Raw genomic sequence first — 15793 nt, 5'->3', positions numbered from 1 at the left:
AAATGTACGACAGGAAACCATAAAAATTCTAGAAGAATACAAAGGCAACAAAATCTCAGACTTATGCCAAAACAATTTCTTCACTGACACAGCTCCTAGGGCAGTTGAAACTAAAGAGAAACTGAACAAATGGGACTACATCAAAATAAAAAGCTTCTGCACAGCAAAAGAAACCATCAACAAAACAACAAGAAAACCCACCTCTTGGGAAAACATATTTGCCAACGTCATATCTGATAAGGGCTTAATCTCCAAAATTTATAGGGAACTCATACAACTTAACAAAAAGAAGATAAACAATCCAATCAAAAAATGGGCAAAGGATCTAAAGAGACACCTTTCAAAAGAGGACATTCAGAAAGCCAAGAGGCATATGAAAACATGCTCAAAGTCACTAATCATCTGAGAGATGCAAATCAAAACAACAATGAGGTACCATCTCACACCTGTCAGAATGGCCATCATCAACAAATCAACAAACGACAAGTGCTGGAGAGGATGTGGAGAAAAAGGAACACTTGTGCACTGCTGGTGGGAATGCAGACTGGTGCAGCCACTATGGAAGGCAGTATGGAGGTTCCTCAAAAAATTGGAAATGGAACTCCCATTTGACCCTGTGATCCCACTACTAGGAATATATCCCAAGAAACCAGAAACACCTATCAGAAAGGATATATGTAACCAGATGTTCATAGCAGCACAATTCACCATAGCTAAGATCTGGAAACAGCCTAAGTGCCCATCAGTAGATGAATGGATTAGAAAACTGTGGTACATCTACACGATGGAATACTATGCTGCTGTAAAAAATAAGGAATTATTACTATTTGCAACAGCATGGATGGAACTGGAGAGCATTATGCTAAGTGAAACAAGCCAGTCAATGAAGGAAAAATACCACATGATCTCACTCATTCATGGATAATAAAGACCATTACAAACTTTTGAACAATAATAGATACAGAGGCAGAGCTGCCTCAAACTGATTGTCAAACTGCAGTGGGAAGGCCAGGGAGGGTTGGGGGGGAGGAGAGAGGGGATAAAGAGATCAACTGAAGGACTTGTATGCATGCATATAAGCATAACTAATGGACATAAGACACTGGGGGGTAAGGGAGGGTAGGGGTTTGTCAAGGGCGGGGGGGAAAAAAGGACACTTATGTAATACCCTTTGTAATACTTTAAGCGAAAAAAAAAAATGAAAAAAAAATAAAAAATAAAAAACAAAAACAAAAACAACAGACTTGGTGTCAACGCCTGAGTATAATTTTTAGTGTGGAATATGCAGTTATTGCAAGTGTAGAGTATGGAATTTAAGTCATGGGCTTGGTGACATTCTATCTACATGGCCCCAAGTCCCTTATTCAAATATGGAATGTTTACTTACAGCTTAAGATTCCTAAGACATCGTCAACATTCTTAGAGCTGGAAGGGCCACTTCCTGTGTATCCCCACAGCCCCGTGTGTGTTATTACTTCATAGTACTTGAACCATATTAATTGTAATTGTGTTTGTCTTCACCATGAAACCGTGAGTCCTTTGAAGTCAGCGACTGGGACTTTTCATCTCCTTTCTCAGCAGTTAGGCAGCCGCGTGATTTGGAGAGAATGTTTATTAAACTTAATTAAACCTTCGAAAATCTATCTTCTGTGTCCTCGTTTTGCAGATGGAGAAATCGAGGCTTCAAGAAAGGGACTAATTTATGCAAGTTCAAGTAGGGAAGTAACAATAGAGTGAAAAATAAATCCTAGTTTTATTTTGATTGCTTCACATTTTTTGTGGCCGTTTTTCCTCCTGCCCAGCTCGGTTTGCTAGCTAATTAGCCAGAAGTTGGAAGCATTTACAAGTAGTGGAAATGCAAACCTCCTTTGTTATGAAAACCAATGGCCATGCAAATCAAGCCCTTAGCCCTGTATTAAGTGCAGGATTTGTTTCTTAAGTCCCTTCACTTACTCAAAAGCCAGGAGTCAACAATGCCTCCCGTGTAAGGTTTCATTCCCCTCAGAGAACACACACAGACACACACACAAACAACGCATGAGCACGTGATGGGAGCAGGGCCGCTGAAAAGGATGTTTGGGATGAAATCTTGGCACGTATAGTTCCTGTGTGACCTGGGAAAGTCAGAAGTGCCAGGATTCAGATGGATTCCCGTTCAAGTTCTCACTCCTCCGTGCTCATCCCTGAATGGACACCCATCTCCAGGGACAATTTTTGAGGATTAAAAGGAGGAAGAGTGGTTTCCTCACAGAGTTGCTCTGTTACCCTGGACCAGCCCGCCAGTCTTTCTGAGCCACTGTATCTACATCAGAAAAACACATTAGATGAGATGATCTGCAGAGCCCCCCCGAAGCTGGAACACGCTGTGATTCTCCTCCCCTGAGAGCGAATTGGATTCGAATGGAGTGTCGCAAGGGCTGAAGACGCAAGGAGAGAGGGAGCCTTCGCTGACACAGCGCTGGCCTCCACTGCCCTGCCAGGGCTCCCTGTCTGATGTCGGCCTTTTATCGGGGCATGTGCGCGCTCTGTCCAGGGCTCGCCTGGCCCCTGCACCCGTCCTCGTTCTGTTCCTCAGGGTTTGGGAAGGAGCCAGTGGATGTGGAGACTCAACAGACAGGATTTCTTCCCAAGAGCAGCTTGGATGGTGAAACAGAGTCCAGAGAGATTTTCTGTTTTGTTTTCCACAAGCTCCAGTGACTGTTGAGTACAGAACACACAGTCACACATGCACACACACACAGCCACCCACACATGCAAAAACACAACCACATACACAAACAAAACAGGATGTTCTCTCTCCTCCTCTCGCTGGAGTCTCAGGCAATCTCCTACCATCTGCGTCACTTTCACCAGGGCCTGGATTGCACCATTATGGTAATTGAGCCCTTCCTGCTGGCTGGAGATGTTAGAGAATCCCCAGCCATGAGCAGTTGTGCGAGGGGGGAGCTGCCAAGGGAGGGAGCAAACAGCCTGTCAGTCAGCAGGACCGCATGCCATCCCATCTGGTTGCAGTCCTCTGAGAGTGCCCCCTCTGATGCTGGTAGGAGAACAGACACAGCTTCTGACGTGTGGTGGGAACAGCGCTATTGCTATGCGCCAGATCCTGGCTCACATACCTGATGTGCAAACATTGGGTGGGATATATTTACACTAAAAAAAAAAGTTGTTTATCTGAAATTCTAATTTAACTGGGAGTCCTATTTTTGTTTGTTTGTTTGGATCACTACTCTTAATTCAAGAGAAATTAGATCATTTGTTTGTACCCCAGGAAGGGATATGGGTTAGAACATGTGGCAGGAATAACGAGCCTCCTTATCCCAGGTACTGTAGAAATGTGACGGGGCTTACCTAGTAGCATGCGCATACACACCTTCTCTTAGATCTGTGTTCCGGGTCGCTCAGGAGGCAGACCCAGGCCCATTCACACACACGTGCTGTGCTTGAGTCTTCGGAACAGCACAGCATGGAAAAAGTGACACCTTGGTTATGGGCAGTGTGAAGCTTTCATTTAAAAAGTGGACAGAAAGTTAAAAAAATAAAAAGGAGGGAAAGAAAAAAGAAAGAAAACATAGTTTGCTACCTGGCAAAAGTGGAAGAGATCAACGTTCTCTGGGAACCCTAAGTTTCCTTTATTTTTTATTTTTGAATATTTTTCTTGATTGTAGAGGGAAAGGAAGGCAGAGGGAGAGAAACATTGATCGGTTGCCTCCCAGATGCACCCTGAGTACTCTGACTGGGGATCCAACCTGCAACCTGGGTGTGTGCCCTGACCGGGAATCGAACTGGCAGCCTGAGTGCACCGGATGACGCTCAACCAGCTGAGCCACAGCCCTGAGTTTTAAAAAGAGCTATGAAACAGTGTGAAGCCCCAGTGCCTGAAATATCAGTGGAAAAGGGGTGACTAAAGTGTGAAGTACATCTGAGCCAGAGTCTCCTGATGAGTGTTTCAGCATCCCTTCTTTTGTCCAATAAATATGACTGAATAGCTGAGCACACTGATATGAATAAGGCATGGCCTGTGCCCTTGGTGGGACCCAAATGTGTTGGGTGAGACAAGCAAGGGCACGTGGTGGCAGGCGGGCTCTAGTGCGGGACGGAAGCTAGGAAACGAGCATGATCCTAGGCTGAAGAAAGTCAAGGAGGGGTTCCCAGAGAAAGGAATGTTTCACTTGAGACCAAAAGAGTGAATTGGGCCCTGGCCGGAGTGGCTAAGTTGCTTGAGCGTCATCCTGTGCACAGAAAGGATGCTGGTTCGATTCTAGGTCAGGGCACATGCCTGGGTTGTAGGGGGCGTGCAGGAAGCAGCTGATTGATGTTTCACTCTCACATCCATGTTTCTCGCTCTCTCTTCCTCTCTCTCTCTCTAAAAAAAAATAGTCAATAAAATAAGAGTGAATTGCCGGATAGCATACAAGGGGCTGGGTGGGGTGGCAGAGTGAAACACCAGAGAGAAAAGAATGTTTTTAAATAAGGCCACAAAGCACATCGGTCATCATTTAGCAGAAGAGCCAGCAAACTCTGACACGCAGGCCAAATGTAGCCTGCTGCCTGTCTTTGTAAATAAAGTTTTATCGGAACACAATCAAGCCCATTTATTTAAAGCATTGCTTGTGTCGCTTCTATGCTACAAAGGCAGAGGTAAGTAATTGTGGCAGAGACTGCCTAGCCACAAAGCCAAACATATGTACTGTCTGGTCCTTTACAGAAACAATTTGTTGTCTCCTGATTTGGAGCGCATGTCACACGAGCAGGAACTCACTGTTGGTGGAGATGGTAGTGGTTGCAGGAAGGTGGATGGTAGCATGCAAAGGAATGTCAGGAGTGATGCTAGGTGAGCCTGGGCCGCTGGTCAGGAGCTGGAGCGAGGAGTTTAGGCTGTGCCATGAGGGCCATGGGGAGCCTCCGACGGCGACTGAGCAGGGAGGTCAGACTTCTACACCAGGCAGTGTAGCAAGGTGTTTGAGAGGACAGGGCCCGGGGCGAGACTGCTTGGATCAGATCCCAGCTCCTCTCTGACCTCCTCTGTACCTCAGTTTTCCAATTTACAGAATGGGAAATGACCATAATAATAAAAGCGTAATATGCTAATTAGACCAGATGTCCTTCCCAACAACCTTCTGGACGAAGCCGGGGCTGTGAGGGAAGCCCGGGTCCTGGGTGCCAGAGGGAAGCCGGTGCCAGCAGCCAGGGGAAGGAAGACCTACTCTTGCACGAATTTCATGCATCCAGCCTCTAATCATTATAATAATACATACCAGTCGTGTGCAGTGGTAAAGGTGAAATAAGTTCAGGCAGGCACAGTGCCAGGCCCAGAGAAGGTTCTCTCTGGATCCTGTCTCAATGAACATTCTGCTGCCGGGTAGAGGATGGCTCAGAATGGGAAGACCTGGTGGTAGAGTGCTAGGTGGCGATGTAGGCACCAGATGGTGTCCTGTGCCCAGAAAGCTGCTCTTACATGTGGGCGGCTCCTCATGGCCATGGGCATCTTCACATCAAGTCTCTAGGACCGCCGTCATCATTCCTCTGTCCTCCTTTCTTGCAGGCCTTCAGGAGCGCGCTAATGAGCTCCTACTGGTGCTCGGGGAAAGGGGATGTGATCGATGACTGGTGCCGGTGTGACCTCAGCGCCTTCGACGCCAGTGGGCTCCCCAGCTGCAGCCCCCTCCCGCAGCCGGTGTACGTATGTATGGCCCTTCCTCCCTCAGTCACCCCTTTTCATGGCCTCGCACCCTGTCCTGCCAGTCCCGGCCAGGACTTGCTTCTGTTCCCAGGGGACCTCACCAGATCGCTGGGGTCTCTGGGGCCTGCCTCCTCCTTTAAGAAAGCAGGGGGCTTTGGCAGGGCAGAACCCGGCTCAGGGTTGGCACTGATATGGCAGTGTGTGCTTTTCTAATGATGTTACTCGGTCCTTCATTCCTTCCTTGGCTCATCCACTCAGCAAAGGTCCGCTGGGTGCTGACTGCTGCTTTGTCATCTCCTGGGTTGGACAGTGGGGCCACTGAGATGCAGAAAGTGTAGAACCTTTTCTAAGAGTCATTCAGTCCCTGATTATGTTTGACCACCTGCTACGTGTCGGATACTGAGGACTTGATGAGTCAGGCACAGACTGTAAACTTAGGGAGCTGACCATTTAGTGAGGGGGAGAGATGTCAAAGCAAAAACAGGAAAATAAGATACAGCTTTTAAAAATTAAGTAAACACATGAAAGCAGGACAAAGAGGTGCTAATGGAGAGAGTGATGTGGGGGTGCTTTAGTTGGCGGGGAGGGAGGGAGGAAGTCAGGAGGTCTGGATGGGAGGCAAGAATCACGTTTCGGGAGAAGGAAGCGTGTGTGTGAAAGCCCCGATGCAGGAAATCCATGCGGAGGGTGGGAAGGACAGGCATCTGCAGCGAGGCGTGCAATCAAGAGGGGGAGCGCTGTGAGGAGCATAGGCGAGCTGGATGGGAGCCCACATAGGGGAGGGAACCAGAGTCCCATAACACCCCCATGTGGTGAGAAGAATTACATTGTAGGGTGGTCCTTAAAGAGCGAGTGTGGTGTAGTGGAAAGACACTGGGTGGAGGACAAACAGTTACCATCATGGTTCTGTCCCCAGCTGGCTGTGACACTTGGTGCAAATCATTTCCCTTTCCTGGGCCTTACTCTCCCCACCTGTCAAGTGGGGGAATGCCCTCCCCTCTCTGTGAGGACCCTCCCAGTTCTGACCTTCAGTCATTGTTAGTTGTTTCTTGCTTCATAGAAGGATTCCCCAGGATGCCTGCCTCTGTGAGGGAGCGCTGATTTAAGGATAGGAAAGAGTTGGTTGATATATTGTGGGATGAAAAATGACAGAGGTAGAAAGCCACTGTGTCTGAAGGTGCTGCCAATTGACTGGACAATGAGGCATCACTGAGAAGATAGTTTAAATAAACAGAAGGCCAGTCACCTTCCTGTGAGCACATACTGTGTGCTCGGATTAATTTACGGCATTCCACATCGGTTCTGAAAGGTAGCTCTTCTTAGCTCCATTTTATGGGCTAGGAATCAGAAGCCGAAGGAGATCTAAAGCATCGCCTATGTCAGTGGTCGGCAAACTGTGGCTCGCGAGCCACATGCGGCTCTTTGGCTCCTTGAGTGTGGCTCTTCCACTAAATACCCACTTCTGCGCATGGGCCACGAAGTTTCAATCGCACTGTATGTGCACGCCCACACGTGGTATTTTGTGGAAGAGCCACACTCAAGGGGCCAAAGAGCCGCATGTGGCTCGAGAGCTGCAGTTTGCCCACTGGCCTGTTCATCAAATTATTGGTGGTGTGCTGAATTAGGGTTTAACCCAGGCTGAGTCCTGTGCTTTTAATCTTGGCACAAGCAGACTCTTTTGGGGCCCAGCCCATGCCAGCTGGCAAACAAACAGTCTTGCCTGTCACCCCCCTCTAGGCTGCGGCTGTCCCCAACGGTGGAGCCCTCCAGCACCGTGGTCTCCTTGGAGTGGGTGGACGTTCAGCCGGCAATTGGGACCAAGGTGTCTGACTATATTCTGCAGCACAAGAAGGTGGATGAGTACACAGACACGGACCTCTACACAGGTAAGTAGGAAGCCCACGACCTCCCCTAAGGTTAGGACAGCGTGACAGAGGAGGGAAACTGCGAGTTTCTAAAGCCTTGGGAGATTTGGCGTCATGTGACCTGATAATACATTGGGAAATTTCATTGTTTGATGATTATCACCTGGCACCCACACCCACACCCACACCTGTGTGCTTTTTTTGGTATGACTTCAGAAGGGAAAGACAGCAAATTGTGGTTTGAAAGAAGTTCTGATTCTGAGATGGATCCTCAGTGTCATCTGTTAAAGGGTTAGTTAACTCAGAAGAGGATTTGGCCTTTTCTGTAAATACAGTATCGCTGGGACTGAGATAAAGAAATTCAAGGAATTGCCTTATCTAGTGAGATGTGCTGAGATAGTTGTCTGTAGTGCTGGGGAAGAGGGATTTGCAAAAGATTCAGACATGCAGGAGAAGATGAGCAACGCGGCCCTTTATGAGTGTGCACAGGGTTGTAATTGAGAGCGCTTTCTGAGTTCTTCTCAAAGTGTGACACGGCCAAGGAGCTGTGTCATCCTGGAGGTTGGGTCTGCCCGGGCAGGGCTGGGTCTAGGGCAGGTTGAGAGCCTGGGGCCATGGGAGTGCTCTCAGCTTATTCCAGGGGCCTGGTGCTGATTTGGGTCAAAAGCCTGGGTCTGTGGTAGTCACCCTGGTGTTGGGCCCATCCAGGAGCTTGGGTTCAAGGGTGCTTGTCTGGAGCCTGGATTTATGGGAGCTGATTAGGAGACAGGGCCACAGGGGCCACCTGAGGCCATGGGAGCTAGAAGGCACCAGGGTAGGTTGGGGGCCTGGGTTACTGGGAGCCTGGTGCCGTGGTGCTACTGGGGCTGTGAGAGCAGCAGCCACTGGGGTGAGCAGGGGCCTGGGCTTGCAGGAGCTTACACCTTGTAGGAGCCACCTACAGCCTAGGGGGCCAGGCTGGCCTGGGGTGGGGCTGCTCTGCGGCCTTCGGTGAAGTTGGGTGCTCATTTCTCTTCCACAGGGAGGGTTTCTCTCTGTACAGGCTGTCCCAGCTTGGGGAGCGGTTATGGCAATGATATGACTCTATCTCTCCTACCTTCCTCAATGCATCTTTTCATTTTTATATTTTACCCAAGTACTATAACCCTTTGCCTGGAGACCTTAATTCTTGTGAAAGTATTTTGGGGCATGGATAGTGGTTCAAATGGATATTTCTGTGGCATGGCAGGATGGTTGGAGGGGGAGGGGAGGGGGGTAGGGGTGGAGATGAGTGCTGGAAATTCCCATGGCACCATTTTGCTAATATCACCCTCTGAATGATGACCATCCTTCTTTTAGGATTAAGTAAGTGAATCCCAGAGTGGTATGTGACTGTCCCAAATTCCCACACCCAAAGCATGGGGGAGCCAGGCTCACCCCCCAGTCTGTGGTCCTCCCAGCTCAGCGCCTGTTCTTTATGTAACAGCACACTCGAGGGTGGAAGACTGAATGCTAGTTTGCTGAGAGGTTTTCATTCTGTTTTATTTTAATTAGAAATGTCTATTTCATTTTCTGTGTCTATTGCTGTATGGTTTATATCGCCTAGTTTGTTAATATGGTAATTACATCATTGGATTTTCAAATGATGAAGCATCCCGGAATAAGTAAACCCCACATAGTCACGATGCGTTAACCTTTTTTATATATTGTTGGGCTCGATGTGTTAAAATTTCTGTAGCATTTTTGCATCTGTGTTCCTGGGGGATTTTTTACCTATAGTTTCCTTGTCATGCGTGCTTTTGTCTGTTTTGCTATCAGAGTATTTCTGGCCTCACAAAATGAATTGCTAAATAGTTCCTCCTTCTCAGTTTTCTGAAAGAGCTTGGTGGTTAGAATTAGTAGTACTTATCCTTGAATTGTTTGATAGAATTCACCAGTGAAGTACAGATGCTTCTCGACTTGTAATGGATTGTAAGTTGAAAATATACTAAGTTAAAAAGAATGCATTTAAAATCCCTAACCTACTAAACTTCATAATTTAGCTAGTCTACCTTAAACGTGCTCAGAACACATATTAGCCTGCAGGTGGGCAAAACCATCTGCCACAACGCAGGGCATGGGCAGTAAGGAGATGGCTGGAATGTGGGCAGGATGGTTACCGCCTCACCAATAAAGCCATTTTACACTTCCCCGTCTGGGGCACAATGCGGCCTGCTCTGCTTGTCTGTCCCTGTCCCCCAGTGATGGGAGGCAGCTGAGAGGAAGCAGGGGCGCGGTCTCCCTCCACCAAGCCCTGTGCATAACCAGGGTATGTTACCTTCAGACCTTTTCGCTTGTATTTTATGCAAAATGGCTCATGTGAGGGCTGCAGTTGGAGGGCAGTGGGACCGTGGGCCACAGGGAGAGCCTGTGGAGTAGGGGAAGTTCATGCGCCCCCACCTTCCCCAGAGGGGCTAGGCTCTGATTATTTGGGGGTGGGAGGCTCCTGCGCTTTGCCACAGGCATGGGGAGGGTTCTCTCCCCACCCCTCGGTCGTCCCAACTCAGGTTGTACTTTCTAAGGTTATTTCCCCTACTTTGCCCATCCCCAGAACACAACATGTTAAATCATGTTCAATATTTCTTACTATGCTAAGAAGCCACAATGACCACAATTAAAGCTACACACACACACACACACACACACACACAGAGTTCCAAAATGCATGAAGTAAAAACTGATAAAACTATAAAGAGAAACAGATAAATCCATAATTATAGTCAGAGTTTTCAATACCAATCTCTAAATTATTGGACAAGAGGACAAAATCAGATCTAATTAGCATTTCTAGACACTCCACATTATTTTAGAGTGGACACTGCACACAATGATAGACCATATTTTGAACCGTAAACCAGTCTCAATAAATGTAAAATGGTTAAACTCACAAAACAAATATGTTTTCTAATATAGTGGAATCAAATAAAAAATCAGTAATCGAAGATATCTGAAGAATCCTCACATGTTTAGAAACTAAGTAATAAGCTTCTAAAAATTCCATAGGTCAAAAAAGAAAACAAAATAAAAATGTTAAAGTATTTGAACTGAATAAAAATACAATTTATTAAATTCTGTAGTAAGTCACAAAAGCAGGAATTAGAGGAAACACCTATATTATAAGAAAAATCTCAAATCAATAACGTCAGCCACCACCTTAAAAATCTAGAAAAAAGAGGGCAAACCGAAGCCTAAGTGAGCCAGAGGAAGGAAATAACAACAATCAGAATAGAAATCAATGAAATAGAAACCAGAGGAAATCAGTGAAACCAAAGCTGACCCTTTGAGGCTGTAAATTACGTAAGGCTCTAGCCAGATTGATGAGATAAAGAGCGAGATAAGACAAATTACCAATGTCAAGGATGAGAGAGTGATATCACTACGAATTCCATAATAGATAATAACAGAATGTCACAAACAACTTTTGCCAGTACATTTTATAACTTATGTGACATGGACAGATTCCCTGAAATCCACAAGCTACCAAAGATCACTCAGTAAGGCGCAGACAACCCGAATGACCCCATAGGAGTAGGTAAGCAACTCCAGTCCCCATTTCTCCATCTAGTCCAGAAATGGAAAATCCAAGATTCTTCCTCTTGATAGTCCAAAAAAGCAGTTGCTGTGATCTAAGAGTTCCTTTTTTCTTTTTTGACACAGGTAAAACTTACTTCCTTTTAGTTTCTTGGCCTGGAGTCACCTCCCACAGATATTACCCCTCCTCCTCCCTGCTGTCATTCAGAAGTTTAGAGATAATGACATAGTGTCTGCCTTCATCCTTACACTTCCTTTAACAATTTCTTGTGTGATTTGACTTCCACTCTCTCCATTATCCAGTATCTCAGTGGGTAGTTGTCTTTAAAGAATAGCTCCAAGCCCAAAATTACAGATGGTCCCCAATTTACTATGGGTCAACTTATAATTTTTCACCTCTACAATGATGCAAAAGTGGCATGTATAATAAAGTACATGGATATTCAACATTTTATTATAAAATATATAATTTGGGATCCTCCCACAGTGCCTGCCATACATAGATGTTCAGTGTTTACCGAATTGAATTGTAGGCATACCCATGTCTTAACTTTCCAACTCTGACATTAATTCTTTGAGTGTTCTGTGGTCCTATGGGGTTTTATGTAGTTTTAGAGACTAGCTGAGCATATAGTAGGCCTTCTAAAATATGTAGAAGATTTGGGGTGGAATATGAAAAAAAACAAAACACATCTTTGCTTCTGTGCCATCTTTTTTTTAAAAAAAATTGATTTCAGAGAGGAAGGGAGAGGGAGAGAGAGATAGAAACATCGATGATGAGAGAGAATCATTGATCAGCTGCTTCCTGCACACCCCCTATTGGGGATTGAGCCCTGACCCGGAATCGAACTGCGACATCCTGGTTCATAGGTTGATGCTCAACCACTGAGCCACACTGGCCACGCACTTCTGTGCCATCTTTACAGTGTCTCAACCATCTGGATACTGACCCTGACCCAAATTCAAGGATTTCAGCTTATTTGACTGAGGTTTTTTTCTGGGAGCATGTCAGCCTAATGAAGGAGTATGGGCTTCAGAGAAGCTGGCTTCTGCTGTCAGTTTCCACCACCTCTCACTGAGAAATCTAGGACCAGTCAGCATCTTTCCGAGGTCTCAGCCTCCCTCTCCGTGGGCCAGGAAAGATACCACCTACTTCCCAGGCGACGCTGAGCATCTAATGTAGCACAGTTCTTGGCACAAAACAATTACTAGTAGATTTTAATTGCTTCTCATTTTCTTGAATTTAAAAAAAAAATGAAAAGGAAAGTTAAATGTTAGGAAGAGAACAACAAAATAAGGGCCAAGACTTGTTTTGGATAGAGAATTAGGATTACTCACACATTTGGCCAGGTGAGGCCAGAATAGGGAAATGCGGTCTTTTTCCTTTGATCTCTCCGGGATTTTTGCTGGCAGCCGAATGCAGTACTGGAACTGTTTATTTATTCGTGAGCTCACGTGTACGTGTGCACAGATATGCATGCATACAAACACACACACACACACGCACACACACGAGCACAGGAGCACACACTTTATGGCTGCCATCTGTTCCACGCGCTTGGAACTAGCTGTTGAAACGCTAACTCTCTCTCCTTGTATCCTTCCTCTGCTCCCAGCCCCCTGGTTTGGTGCCCACTTTGCCTCCTTCACAGCAGCCATTGCTCTGTTGGTTCTGGGACTTTGTTGGGAAATCCAAGCATGAGTAGCCTCCTGTTCCAGTTGTTTTTGAGCAAAATGAGGCTTGTTTGGGGGGGTGGCGGGGGGGGGGGGGTGGTGGCTGAATTCCCTGCATGCTAATCTGTCATCAATATTAAAAACAGAGTTTGGTTCTTCTGCGTGGCCTCATCAGAGCAATTGACATGGGTTTCAGCCTCTGGGGCAGGGATAGACACAGGGGGGGCGGGACTAAGAAGGGACCGTAGCACAAGCAGATTGAGTGACTCCAAACCTATAGAGAGGGAGGCTGAGGAAGGGGAGGGGTTTACCCAGAGGGCACACACATGATGATTTAGTGGTAGAGTCGAGCTAGAAGAGGGGCTTCGGTTTCTTGACCTGCTCTCCCCCTTCCCCCAAGCCCAACCTTCTCTCTACCAGTCCTATTACCCCCGATGTGGCTTGCTCTGGTTGAGAATAAACTGAGAGGCAGATAGAAATTAGGGGACAGGATGGGGTATCTAGCCACCTGATGCCAGCTGGAGGGCTCTTTGTCATCACTGCTTTTACATATGCCGGCTTCCGCGAACCCCCAAAGCTCAGAGTAGCAGGACCGTGGCCACTGAGTGCCATTTCCTCATTGTAGGCATCAGAAAGGGAAGGGTCTCACCCAACGTCATAACCTCCCACTACATTCCCCTGCATTTCCTTGGTCATCTGCTTGATTTTTCTTTAATTTTTTCAAAATCAGAGCCTTCTCTCTCCCACCAGGGGAGACCAAGCTGCAGCTTGTTTGGTTCGGGACTGGGAGGCGAGCCGGCCGTGCTGGCCCTCCCGGAGGCAGCAGGCCCTTCCACCATCCCCCACGCTCCGCACGGAAGGCAGCCACGTCTGGCGCTGGCCAGTGCCCCTTGCTGTCCTGGCATCTGGGAGCCTGATGGTCTGCTCCCCAGATGATCAGCACCAGGCCCTCCTCCTGCCAACTTGCAACTCTCATCTCTCATTCTTCCTTTCTCTATCCTTTCCTGACTCTCTACCACCTCCTTCTTTTTCTTTCTTTCCTGACTCTCCACCACCTCCTTCTTTTTCTTTCTTCCTGCGTCTCCTCTCTAAATCTTTCTCTCGGTCTCTTCTTTTGTCTGTTTCCCTCCATGTCACCTCCTGCCCACGTGGCAGCCTGTCTTTTCCTGTTTTTTGTCTCTCTAAGCTGGCTCAAGTAGAAGCTGCTCATCTGGACTCATCTAGATCTGGATCACACATATTGTCCAGCCCAGCCCAGCCAGTGTGGCTCAGTGGTTGAATGTCGACCTATGAACCAGGAGGTCACAGTTCAAGCCCGAGTCAGGGTACATGCCCAGGATATGGACTCCATTCCCAGTGGGGCTGGGGGTAGGGGAGGGGCAGCATGCAGGAGGCAGCTGATCAGTGATTCTCTCTCATCATTGATGTTTCTATCTCCCCCTTTCCCTTCCTCTCTCTAAAATCAATGAAAATATATTAAAAAAGAAGAATATCCATAGTGATCAGAAGACACTCTATCCCAGTCCCACTTTAAATCCTTTCTCTCCCTGTTTGCATTAAGTTCAATCTGCCACTTAAAAGACAGCCCCCCTCATGCCCACCATCCTATCTTAGACCTTAGACTGAGGACCTTCTCAATTGAAGGGGAGCAGCTATGGAGGTGAGTTTGAGTGGGGAGTAACTTAACGTGAGGGGCAGCAGGACCCCACACCCTCCTTACCCACCCCTAACCCCCATAGCTGAGAGCATGGTGGCAGCAGCAGCCAAGAGAACAATTCCATTGGGGCTGTGTATGAAATCCTGTGGAAATGACACACAGCTCCTCAGGCAGCACGGCCACGGCTGAACCACACGCTTTGTCTGGGAAGCTAGAGAGGCCCTCACCCGCCTGCTGTCTGCCTGCGCTGGACCAGCTTGAGAGAGGTGATGTCATTGGAGACAGGGCCCCACTCCCTCAGCTAGCGTGGAGTGGGGGTGGTGAGGAAAATATGTTTTACAGGGTGAGGTACAAAACCGACATGACTGCAAACATCTGGAACTGATATTAGGTCCTCAGAAAACGTTTCTGTCACTCCAGCTGCTCCTCGGGTGAGACGTTTCTAAAGTCCAGGGCCTCCGAGGGGAGAAGGAACTTGGAGGGTCTTAATTCTCTCCATCCCCCCCATGCCACCCAGCCTGCCCTCTGTATCGCAGAGTTTTTATTACAGCCCGCAAAGCGTGCTCCCTCATGCCATTGATGTATATAGAGTTCTTACTGTGGTCCAGAGCCCGCAGAACCTGCTGGGCACGGCCTGGTCACAGGTAGGCATGGCTCCTGTCCGCATGGAGCTTACAGTCTAGGAGGAGAGAGGTGTAATTTAGCAAGAAACCACACTAGAGATAGGCGTTGAGCTCATTCAGATGCTGTAAGAGCACAGCATAGAGTCTTCTAACTCAGTGCATGGGGGTCAGTAAAGGCTACCTAGAAGAAGTGACATCATTATTGGAGATTCTGGTCCCAGTAATTATTCATAATGATCAAGGCCTCAGACTCGAGACTACCAGCCCCCAGGTGGAGCTCACATCCCCAGCTGAAAAAAATGCTCTTCAGGTCTCGCTTCCTTTCGCTACCACCTTTGCCATGCTTGACCTCAGAGGCAGCTACTCATCACAGATGCCAAGAGAAGAGAAGAGAAGTTAGCTTTTCCTCCGTGTGCTCCGGAATCTCCTACAAGCCAGGGAGGAACGATGGTAGGTAAGTGCCTACCTTCCACCCAAAAACTTTGTCAAGACAAAATCCACCCCACTTTACGTCCATGAAGTCCAGTCATTCCGCAAAAGATAAGGTCACATACAACCCAGGCTTGATCTTCTTGCCTCAACTGGAGCTGATTCTCCAGGCACTTAAGCTGTTGGTTCGTAGCTTTCTCTCCCTGCGCTCTCGTCATTACCACAGTAGGTGAGTTCAGTTCTCCTGCATGCCCTGTCCAACAGTCCTCTCTCATTTCCTTACCCTGCTCAGCTCCTGTGAACGAAAGTCATTCCA

The 15793-nt window shown here is 47.5% G+C and overlaps 1 protein-coding gene across 3 annotated transcripts in view; it reads left to right on the top strand.

The window, feature by feature from the left end:
• Positions 1–15793, top strand: part of ASTN2 (astrotactin 2) — a 759574-nt gene that overhangs the window by 611349 nt on the left and 132432 nt on the right. For all 3 annotated transcript variants that reach the window (XM_070430790.1, XM_070430789.1, XM_070430788.1), the window contains 2 exons: positions 5543–5676; positions 7418–7566. In XM_070430790.1, the coding sequence (XP_070286891.1) occupies positions 5543–5676; positions 7418–7566 (283 nt within the window). The remainder of the gene's footprint in view (positions 1–5542; positions 5677–7417; positions 7567–15793) is intronic.

The sequence above is a fragment of the Myotis yumanensis genome, unplaced genomic scaffold, assembly GCF_028538775.1.
Source record: "Myotis yumanensis isolate MYYU_CA2020_CCGP unplaced genomic scaffold, mMyoYum1.0.hap1 SCAF_12, whole genome shotgun sequence".
In the NCBI taxonomy this organism is placed as follows: domain Eukaryota; kingdom Metazoa; phylum Chordata; class Mammalia; order Chiroptera; family Vespertilionidae; genus Myotis; species Myotis yumanensis.
The sequence above is the reverse complement of the archived record's forward strand: the minus strand, read 5'-3'. Positions and strand labels throughout refer to the sequence as shown.